The sequence below is a fragment of the Ammospiza caudacuta genome, chromosome 8 (assembly GCF_027887145.1).
Source record: "Ammospiza caudacuta isolate bAmmCau1 chromosome 8, bAmmCau1.pri, whole genome shotgun sequence".
In the NCBI taxonomy this organism is placed as follows: domain Eukaryota; kingdom Metazoa; phylum Chordata; class Aves; order Passeriformes; family Passerellidae; genus Ammospiza; species Ammospiza caudacuta.
In genome coordinates, this window is record NC_080600.1 from 37697137 (window position 1) to 37709199 (window position 12063).

General features: G+C 39.1%; 1 protein-coding gene across 1 annotated transcript in view; it reads right to left on the bottom strand.

Annotated features, from left to right (window-relative positions):
• The window catches only part of ZRANB3 (zinc finger RANBP2-type containing 3), a 39851-nt gene extending 28130 nt beyond the window's left edge, over positions 1-11721 (bottom strand). The window contains exons 1-2 of the mRNA XM_058809960.1: positions 11495-11721; positions 7567-7719 (exon numbers count right to left, since the gene is read on the bottom strand). Coding sequence (XP_058665943.1) covers positions 7567-7718 — 152 coding nt within the window. The 5' untranslated portion in view covers position 7719; positions 11495-11721. The remainder of the gene's footprint in view (positions 1-7566; positions 7720-11494) is intronic.
• Between the last annotated feature and the right edge of the window lie 342 nt (positions 11722-12063).

Sequence of the window (12063 nt, forward strand, 5' to 3'; positions counted from 1 at the left end):
TTTTTAAAACACTGAAAAATTTTGTTACTACTCAAGCAAATTAAAGCTGTTTTTTGTTAATGCAGGCTTTGGAACATGCTGTACAGAGGAAGCTTGAGTCTTTCTTTCACTGGTGTGGGTGTCCTGATATTCTTGGGATTCTCACCTACTCATGTGAGTCAGTTTTATATAACACTACAACATATAATTTACCTCCTACTCACAAGCCAACACTTCAGCACTAACATCTCAACCAAGGGTTATTTAAGGAATTTGAACTTAGAACATTTTTATATAAAACTGCGCAAGCAACCATTACATTTGTGTGTCAGTAATCACAGCACGCAGTCCTAAAACTGGAACAAAAGAGCTGACTCCCTTGCAACAACAATCAAGGGTGTTGCAGCAAAAATAATGCTCCAAAAGATGTAAGATAAATCTTCCCCTTGCTTCTGAACTACACTAGGTATTTAAAAAAGCCCTAAGTGATAAAACCCCAACCTCTGATTTAACATAAGATGCACTAAATTGCCACATCTGCATTGCTAATGATTCTGAAAAGGAGTGTAGAGGAGAATCATTGTGCTGTTTTATGCTTTTCTCCAACACTCCACATGTAACTGAAAAACCCACCTAAAATGCTTTATTAGTATTTGAAAGCTCTCAGGCCACGTGTTCTGGTATTTTAGCTTTGGCAAAGATGTGTGAAATAACACATAACAAAGTGGTCAAGTTGAAGGTGAAGCCCAGAACTGCAATAGGTTTTTAGAACATATTAATGGAACTGTTAGGTTAGAAAAACTTCCAGCCAAGAAGACACCCAACAGTGACACTGAAAACTCCTCATCTATTCAGTCACTGGCTTCAGAGACAAATGAGCTCAGCAGCTGACTCAGTCCAAGAAAACAGAGTAACTTCAACTCCTGATTTTCAGCTCCTGATAATCGAGGCTGCAAATGTTAACCTTGCTGTTAACTGGCATCACTGAAATACCTGGGAGCAGCAGAGAAGCTTCCTTAGTGTGCAGTCTACTGGCTTTCAATGAAATGCAGATATTTATCACTACTTTCCCTATAAACTCTGCATTCCCTGGTGAGCTGGGACACTTTTCCCTTGTGCCTGTGCTCCTCCTCTCCTTCCAACTTGCATTAAGTCAGTCAGAATGTGACTCTTTTAGGACCTTATTTCTATTCACTCTCATTAAAGTGACTTGTCTCACACTCAGAACTGCTCCCTCCCCTTTGTGCTCTCCTGGTGCTGTGGTTAAACACCAACTTCTCATCATGGATTCCCACACTGCAAACCTTCCCTGCACACAGCTAACACCAATTCATTTCCCCTTTCCCCTCCCTCCATCACTGTTGACAACCTACTACCCACACTTGTAATCTTTATCTCACTTGGTTCTCCTCTTCCATTCTAACAAATTGTGCCCTGCATTTCCTTCTCTATTCCTGCTGCTACAAGTCCACATTTAAACCCAGGTAAATCCTTTTATTTCCACCACTGGGTTTTTTTTCTGTTCTTAAGTCTTCTTTTTCTCTTTTTCACCCCACATAGCTCCTCTCCTGAATTATATCCTAGATTCACTTACTGACAATGCATTTTTTGTTCTATTTGAATTGCTTCCCAGTTCCTCCAGCATCACTTCCAAACAAGCTTCCCTGGCTATGAAAGCTGTGCAGAATTTGGCTCAGTCTCTCATTCATACTTCCTGCATCTGAACCTCATTCTGTGAGCTAGCATCTTCATTTATTCATCCCTCTCTTCCTTGGCACTCCTCAAATGTGAGATGTACTCTGAATCATTACAAACCAACGTCTTAAAAAAATGAAATCTTTCTTCAGCCCTCAGAGCTGAAATGCATTAACTGTTTGATCCTCTCCATATTCACTAAATAGCAATCCCCTTCTTGTTCCCCAAAGATTACTTCTGTGCTTTGTTCTCTAAGACTGGAGATAACTGCTCACCTGTTATAATGCAGGTTTAAGGACCCACATTTATCAGAAAATTGGAATAATTTAATACATCTGAGTTGCTGAATATATTGGAATAAAAGATTATTTCTTTCTTACTCTAGCAAGGGACTTATGCCTTGTTTCAAATAGCTCTTTCAGGCTATCTAACTATAAAGCACTGAGACTAGAGACAGAATTAAAAAAAAGTTACAATTATTTTTCTTCCCATCTGATCTCTGATCTCAAGCTCTACAAATAATGGAGACTTGTTGCTGGCACTTGATCTGCAAGCCACCAGATACAAACTAAAATGTAATATTTAAGAAAATACTCATAGACATGTTAAAAAAAGTGAAGGTAATTTCTTTTTCTAACACGCAAATTTATGTATTTTGGCTTTTATTGAAGTCAGTGTAACTGGAAAAAATTCAACAGTAGTCTGTAAAATATTTTTGTAAATGTTGCTTTAAATCATGCAGCAGATTCTGAAAAAAAAAAATTAGACAATGGTAAAAAGCAGATTGGTCTTGCATTTAATCACAACATTGACTTGCAGAAACCTATGACATTTCAAACAAAGGACAGAAAAATTAGATATAGATGTAGATATTTAGATATCAGTAAGAGATATATAGACATGCAACTAGGCTTAGTGCTTCCAAATAGAATTGAAAGACAAATCTATTCTCTTATTCATAGCTACTATCAAAGATAAGAAACTGAAGAATAGAAACACACTGAAAGAGCAAATCAATCAGTAATCACAGATCAAAAATAGCAAAGGTAAAAGCAAAGTAAAACAAGCTCTGCTAACTTAAAAAGGCAATACAAGACAGAAAGCAACAATTGCATTGTACAGAAGGAGAAAGAAAGATTAATGGAGAACATAAAACCCAGAAGCAAACTCAGTAATGATGACAAAAATAAGAGTGAAAGTGAAAAGTAGTTATAGAAAAGTGTAAGACAAAAGTGCCTACTGCTCTAGCAGAAACTACAATGTGCATGGCAGTGCATGGACTGAACATATTTTCTCTTATTTCCAAAATCCAAAACTATAGCTTCCTTAGACACCCAACTCAAATGGAAATTATACCTTTCATACTACTCAATGGATAATACATCCTAGAAAGTTAAAGAAATTTGTGTAGAAATTTGCATAAGAATTGAAATAGGACTTATATCAGAAATTCCTCACCCTACCAAGGGCTGTGCCTGGGAATTGCAAACATTTCTATCTGCTTCCTGCCCAAGGGCTGCCAATTCTGTGCTCCAGCTGCTAAAGCCTCAGCAGACTGTAATGCTGTGCCTTTCTACTGAAGAATCTTTCAGCTGTGCTCATAAACTTCAAGGAAATTATAATTTGAACCTTTGGTTTTCTGGTCTACTTTGAAGATAGGAGAGGGAGAATGAATTTCTACAAAAACTTGTAATTTTTGAAGTAATAGTCTGGTTTAATTAGCAAAGAGTTAACTAACTAAGTACTCCTCCTCCTGTGTAGCTTGCTAGGGATCATAGACACAGTCAATGGGAAAAGCACTATTTTGAAGGGTAGGCAACTGACTCAACATTATAACAGAGGACATTCACACTTTATTCTCTAATGATTTCACTGCCATAATTGTTCTCTGTAGCCCATTACCCAAAAAAAATTAAACACTATAAAACTTTTTCTTGCTCTTGATAGGAACTGTCTAACAAAACAATTGTCCTTCCATTAAAACTGATGCATTAAAACTTCTGTTCTTAGTGGCAGATGTGAACTCTGCAACATCCTGATATTGCCATCCATAATAATTTTCTTTTTTTACTGTGTCTAACAGCATTAGGCCAGCATGTATGGGAAATTAAAAATCACATGCTCCTGAATATATAAGTTAATGTATTACCTCTCAAACTTCCAGAGGAAACAAGATCACCCCAGTAAAACAGTTTGAGCATACAATTATGGAACTGCTTGTTTCATTGGTGGTAAATATCTCCAAGTCTTCTTTTGCATTCAGCTTAAACAAATTGTTCTGCCAACATGCCTAGAAAGAAATAGATCTGTGTGTCTGAAGGCATCTTTTATAGATACCATCTACAAGACAAGCAATGCTAAATAAGGATGCTTGCAAATCACATGCTGACAGTTTTTATTACAAAACTTGATAAAGCATTTAGTGATATCCAGTAGCATAAGAGATAAATTTCAAACAACAGCATGCCTCTTTTACAGAGTATTCAGGTGAACAAATTGTTTGTATTACTAGACAGACATCACACACTTCTGTAAAGAGAGAATATAAAACAAGAATAGATTGCAAAAAGAACTGTGACTTTCCAAGTATGACATTAGTGAACAGCAGCAGTACAAATCAGCAATATTCAAAGAGAGATGTGAGCTCAAATGAGATTGAACACCATCCTTATCAACACTATCAAGTCACTTGCCCATGTATCTCTGTATCTTGGATATTTTACCCAAGCTTCCACCACTTTTTCCAGAGCATTGTGCTTCAACACTGCCACCTCTTCACTAACACCAGGTGACCCCTCAGCTCTACCCTGAATTCTTAGGAAATGGGGATTTGTCCACATCTCCCCAACCACGACTAAGAAGCAGCAGAGAGCAGAGAATTGCTCACTTCCACTTCCCAACAGCACACACACATCCCACCCCAACAACCCTCAGTACTTCCTGAGCCTGTTGCTAACAGGCCACATTCCTGAAAGGGACCAGTTGGTTGGTTTTTATTTCAGATACAGTTTAAAGCACACACAAAGAAATAAATACATATTATTGCTGTTTTTAAAAGTAACTTACACCCTCACTGAAAGAAAATCACAAAAATGAAATGGTCTTCATGGCTGTAAGTTGTGTGCACCCAGTTTTTCTGCACATGAAGTTTGAGGCTACAAACAACCACTATAAATTGTATCCATCCCTAGGCAGCCATTCCAAAGTGCATGTCTGAAGAATAATCTCTAGAAAGGAATAAGCAGCCAGTCAGTTATGCACCTTTAAGGCATGTTCTGAGATAAAAGGTGTGTTAGCTTATGTTGAAGCACACACTGTCTTGTTGGCTCTAGTCATTTCCTAGAAAAGTGTTAGGCAATCTCTGTTAGATAATGCCTTTGGAGCATCTACTGGAAAAGCCTTTGATTCATTTTCCAATGAATCAAAAATACAAACCACAACAGCATATTTATTTTATGCTTTGGGAAGAGACAAGGGAATTAATAGCTCACTCCCAGCCCCTTTCATGCAAAAATAAGAGTTTGTTCTAATAATAAGTCCCTTTTCATGCTGGGTTCTTGTCTGATCTAAGATGATATTAATTGAATCTCTTCAGCCAACACTTGCTCTACAGCAGCTTCCTACCAGTACAGCAAAGCATGGATTGAGTGATGCCTGTGAAGGGAGAGCATAGCCTGGGGGAAGGAGAATGATGGGCAGAGATGCACATATTGCTCACTTCAAGTCCTGTGCTTATATATTTTTTAAAATTAGAAAAGACAGTTCTACAGAAAATATACCACTGGGAATACTGAAAGAAGATTTAAATCATTATGGAGTACACAAAAGGGAAAGACTTCTGTGAGGCAAGGGCTGACAAACTAATAAGAAAACTCAGCAACAAGCACCAGAGGCTCTTGTTCTCTCTTTTGGGACAGGAAGAGAAATAGATCTGCATCAGCAAGGGGCAGATTTAAAAAATACTCCTTGGGAAAGTTTGACTTAACACAGTTTGCTTTATATAGAAGCTGGCTGAGAGTGTGCTCACAATTCCTCAATGTGACCCAGCTTACACATAGAATTTGCTGTGCCAAGCAGCAAGATTTCTTGCAATCATGATGAACATTATTTCATATGCATGTCACATGAAAACCATCACTGCTGGGTTATGCAAAACTCTTGTTAGTGAAAGACTTAAAGAAAAAAATGAATATAAACCAAATGAAAAAAATAGAATTCCTTCCATGGCAGAGTCATTAGAATAAGTATTCCAAACCTTTCTGAATACTTACTGCAGGCAATTGTTACTACTTCAACAAAAAGAAGAAAGAAACATCTGATAAAAATTTATCCAGTTCTGGAACAGTTAAGCTGCTTCCCAAGGAAATTCTATATTATACAACAGCCTGCAGAAGATTATGACATTTTCAAATACATCCATTAGCCTACCCTAATTAAATGTGTAGTTTTGTTAATTTTAATGGCTTCTGTTATTTCACTATTTGTATACACAAATATACACCTCAATTGCATATTCTATGGCAGCCAAGGGCTTTGGATTTATTAAATTCAGCTTTGTATTGTACCAAAGTCTTAGCTGTCTATTAAAATGATATCCACCCATTCTCAGCAAGAAAATGTCTGATAGGGCTGGTGGTCACAAGTAGTTAATGCTAATTCAGCATAAAGCATATCAAATCTCAGGCTCTCATGTGAAGGGCTGGACTCATCTTTCTGTTCTGCCACTGAAACCAGCAGCACAAAACAGATGGTTTGTTCACTCCCTGAGACAGCACTGCTGAAGGGTTTTGGCCAAAGGAAAAGAATCAAAGAGAAAAAATGCAGAGATTTTAATTGATTAAAAGTTCCATGTAATTCCAAGAACTGCTGATTAAAATTTCCTTTCTAATTTTTCACCTTTAGAAGGAAAGATGCACATTTCTTTTCCCCTGAGAACAATCACAAACATGAGTGAGCAACCCCCTTAGGCCCTAAGCCTGTCCTTCTCAGCAAGAACTGAAATAATCAGGAACTAATTTCATCCATCTTTCCCACAGAGGCTACAGTAATTCTATTTGTGCCAGCCCTCCCCAGCATCATTTCCTTCCAAAACAACAGCATACAGTGGTTTCACAGCTTTAGGCTGCAATTGCCCACATTTCCTAAAATTTATAAATGTGGAAATAGCATTTCCCCCTCTCCTTTTCAACCCTGTAACTCACTAACAGGTTCTTACTCAGCAAAATATTTCCAGCCTCTGCTGCATAAACTGTGTTTTTTGATTGAGCAGGTACTTAACTGTTGAGTGCCAACTCCATCAGCTGCTGCCCTGGCTACCTGAGCACTCTGCAAGGCTTCTCCTGCTCTGCTGCTGCAGCTCAGTGAGCTCCAGAACACCCTGATTACACTCCAGAGTTGTACCAAATTTAAAATAGAACCACACAGATGCATCAAGATCTGTTAGTCATTCCCTTAACAGCTCTACCACGCCATTAAAAAGTAAAGAATCAAATGTGAATTAATTTATTTTAGGAATTCTCCATTAACATAACAAAAATTATGGTCCTACTGATATCAACCTCCTCTCACATGAGAACTTTGATACTACAACTCTCTTTTGCATAATGCATTATTAAACCTCCTCATCCTCTGTGGAAAAAACCTCCACAACTCATTTTAAACCACGTTACCTTACAGTTTATGAAAGATTTCTGCAACATAACTCACCTGAGATTGCTGGTATTGAATAACCTTTGTAAAAAACAATGTTTACCTAAAGTAATTATTTTTAGCATCACATTCTTACTTTCTACTATAGAAACATAAGTTTATGATTTTTCTACTTACTACCTGCATACTTTATTTTCACATCAATCTTTAGCACGTGATACAGTAATTGAACACTAATCTTACCTGCCACTTCTCTGAAGTGCAAATATGATGCCCTTTTCCTGAAAAGGAAGCAGTTTCTTTCTCAGCCTTTCAGGTAGGAAGGAGAGCTTTGCATCAACATCCTCTAACTGAGAGGCCTTGAGTGAAGGGGTTTCCTGGAGAGCACTGGCCATGCTGAACCAGAGGGAAACAAAGAGAAAGAAATAAGGTATCTTACCTGCATGGCAGAACAGAGAATAAAGCTTGATGGGACAACACTCATCACTTCATCTTGGAATAATCAATATCTACACGACTTTCCTTGAGGTTTGAGAATTCTCTCTGGAAAGCATAAAGCTGTGCAGATGCTGGAGGAAGAGTCCCTCACCACAGTATCCATTAAACATTCTAACTAATTTAGAATATTTTACTGTGTCTAACAGCATTAGGCCAGTTATATTCCAGGATGAAGACAGCAGCATGTGTCTCTCCCTTTACACTATGAAATAATTATTTTAGCAAACATACTATTCATGGAAGGAAGTTATTTGCCATTCAAATCGAGCTTACTCGTGGACACTGAAATATAACTCTTTTAGTAACATTTTTCAGAAGAGTTCCAGGGGAAAAAAAAATGGTTATTTACTAACATTCCTTTAAATTTTTAATGCTAAAAATTAAATCAGAAAAAAAAAAAAAAAAAAGAGGGAAATATGCCCACTTTGAGGGAAGTGGGAAAAAAAAAAAAGAAAAATCAGTCCCCCATTTTCCTAAGTGGAATCTTTGGTATAGCTTTACAGACACAATATTCCTATACCTTGTGCCTCTGGAAGACTCAGCAGCAGATACAAGAACTTGATGAGTACCAGGCTCTTTCATGCATGTCCACCACAGAGCTTTGCTTAAGAGAAGATGGAAAGCCCCTGTGAGCCCAAGACAAGCATTTCCCAGAAAACAAAACATAAAGCTCCAGTAAATAAATACCTGCTTCTGCTCTCAAATGAGCAAACATGAATGCTTCAATTCTAACTGTTGGGAAAATAACCATAATCACTTCAGTTCTATCACAATATTTTCCACTGCACCTTTTTTCCTTTACAAGTTGATTAAGGTGTGGTACTTAAGCCTGCTGGCAAGTAAACAAAAACTAAAGACAAAAACTAAAACATTTCTGTAGAGTCACACAAGTCAACAATGCTGCAGGATTGGTGGGCCCAAAGCTGTTGAACACTCAGTTCTGAGATTCACCTCTAAAGACAGTTTGTGACTCATTTTCTTTGATAATTTTCCATTCTATAAACGCAGAGATAATGATGTACTTGTGATCAGCTCCCTACACAGCTTGTTGTGAGTGACAATATGAGAATGAAATGTTAACATAATTAACTTTCTGTTGAACAAGATCATGACAGGATCCTTTCACTGAAACACTGAATAGGAACCATGCAGATTCAGAAGCACAGATCTGATTTAGAGGAGGCACATGAGTCATCAGCATATAGCAATACTACAATGAAAAATGTTTCTGCATCAGTTATTAACACAATTAAAACTGACTTTGCAATCTTGGAAAGCAGCAAAACAGAAAGCACCAACTCCCAGATATGTACAAGTTTTTGTTTAGTTTTTTCCTCTAGGTGAATGATTGAATAAATGAATGGTGAATAATTACAGACTAGGTGAATAATTAAAGAATTCCAATGTGGTGAACAATGGATATTAAAACAACATATACAATGGTTGTGGCAGTGATGGCCATGTATGTTTTGAGACAGAGTACTTATGTACACACTGTAGTAATGTCATGAAATAAAAATAATCTTTTTTAAAAAAGGATTTAGTCAGCGTAGCAGAAGATCAGTTTGTATCTGTTGTTCTAGTCCTTGCAGATTTAGAAGATGTAAGGAAGAAAGACCAGTGCATGTATTCCCTAATTACAACTTTTCATGGCTTTTTCTGTGTCCTTCATGTGCTGGAATACAGATCACACTGACCTTCCCACATCTCCAGATCACCAGCTCTGCAGCTGCATTTTTTTCAGACAAAATGAACCTAAAAGGTTTTGTGAGGAGACCTAGCTTTTCATTCAGAGACTTCATTCAGCTGCACAAGTTAAAAAACTCAAACTTTGAAGTATTTACTCAAGTGTTTTAAAGGAAATTAGGATGAAATAGTTAAACTACTGAATTCAGTAACTATGAATCTAAAGTTGCTGAAGTATCTCAGGACTAGATAGTGGTAAACGATCCACTAGCATTTAATAAATATAAGGTATTTATAATTTAAGGTAAATAAAAGGTTTAAAAGCAGGGATGAGGAAGATTCATGGACCTACATCATGATTCATTCATAAGGCATAAAAAAACCACTAAAAAATTATGAAGTGAAGAACCTATGCACACCAGGACAAATGCTTTTATTTGGTGGGAGTCACCATGTGTTTTGTAAAACTGATTCCCCTTTTTCCAGTCTGATGAAGATTTTTTGAAAGGGCTCTACAACAGTGTACTTATAACTATTTGATGCAATTCCCATTACTTTGCAAAACTGAATTAAAACAGAATAAACTTTATAAATATATTTGTAAAGTAACTATAATTTCCAGGAAAACTTTTGAAAAAGTCTCTCAAACTTCCAAGGAAACTGAGCTACCATATAAAAAAATTGCACTGAAACTTTTTTTAAATTCAAGCAGTAGACAGCTCCTACATGAGAGAAACAACATCAGCAGCATTTCCAAGTAATCTGTTCCAACTTCTATCATGTTCAATCAATCATAAATGATCTGGAAAAGTAACTAGCTACTAAGGGATAAGGGAATGCAAACAATAAAATAAAATTGAAAAAACCCAATGTTGAATTTCTTTCTAATCACTGCTACTGCTATAATGCATCTCACCATAGGCAGCAATTGAGACCCAGCTTGTTATTAGATATTTTCCCTGGGGGTGTTTCTTTATTGGAAATTTGGGTGCAAGACTGATGACAAGTTCAGGGATTACTTTAAGTTTTCCAATAGCTGTTTGTCAACACAAGCTGATTACATAACATAAACCCACTGCTTATTTTTACAGGCCACTAAGTATAGCCCCTTAATGCAGCTCAGCAGCACATGCCTAAGACAAATGAGTCTTTCCACTAAGGGTTTTGCCTCATAAATTTCCTCTAGATGGACTTAACTGCTCCATGACTGCATGTTCAATAAAACTTAATAGGGAATTCAAAGCTCTAAGAACATCTTGGTTGATTGATTAATCAACTATTCTGCAAAATCACAGAATGGATTTTGTGTTGGAAGGGACCTCTGGAGATCATCCCATCCAACTCCCCTGCCAAGGCAGGGTCACCTGGAGCAGGTAACACAGGAACACATCCAGGTGGCTTTGGAATGTCTCCAGAGAAGGAAAATCCACGAGTTCCTGGGCAGTTGTCCCACTGCTCTGCCATCTTTGTAAAGAAGTTCTCCCTCATGCTGAGGTGGAACTTGTTTCATTTTATGGCCGTTGCTCCTCATTCTGCTGCTGGGCACCACTGGAAAGAGTCTGGCACCATCCTGTTGGCATCCACCTTTGAGATATTAATGTGCATTAATGAGATCCCTCTCAGTCTTCTCCAGACTAACCAGACTCAGCTCCCACATACTCCCCTCTTAAAAGAGATGCTCCAGACTCCCCATCACCTTGTGGCCTCTGCTGGACCCTCTCCAGCAGCTCCTTGTCTTTCTCGTTCTGCGAAGCCACCAGTGAGATAAAGAATTGAAAATCTACCCATCAGAACACAGCATTTTAAAGAACACTACAAGAGCAAGCAATCAGATGGAGCAAAGGACACCACACAGTTCCTCAGCATAGAACATTTTTCCACAGGCCGCTGTACCGTGCTGGAGGGAAGCGCACACCTTAACACCTGCCTGGGGGCAAGTTTTTTATTTTACTTACGCAAGCCCCTGCAGCTGCAATCGCAGAATTACCTGAGCGCACCATGCGACGACCCAGCAGCAGCAACGGCAAGAAGTGAAACCTGTCACAAACCGGGGCTGGTGACGAACAGCAGTCACCTGGCAGCTGGTCCCCGCCTGGCGAGCGGCGCCGGGCGCGTCCCTGCCCGGGCACCCCCTCACGGCCGCGGGCTCCGCGCTCGAACGGCCGCCGGGAAGTGACGCATGACCAGAGGTCACGGACGGGAAGCGCTTTTGGGCCCGGGCACCGCTTTTTCCTTATTTTTTGTCTTCCCCGTCCTTCTCGCCCCTTGCCCCGTTTCTTCAGTAGCGAGATAAAAATCATCTTCCCCCCTGGCCGTGCGTTGTGCCGGTCCCTGATCCACTAGAGCGAGCGGGCTGAGGGAGCCGGAGGGGCGGGAAGGGGGAAGCGGGGCTGGGGACGGAGGGAGGCGAGGATGGCGCTCTAAGGGCCGGGCTGGACGGGGCAGTGCCGCCGGCTCTCGGGGTTGGGCAGAACGGTGAAGGCCGGGGTGAGGAGCCGGGAGAACGAGAGGTTGCGCGGACAAGTCGCGACTACAGATCCCAGCCTGCCCCACCAG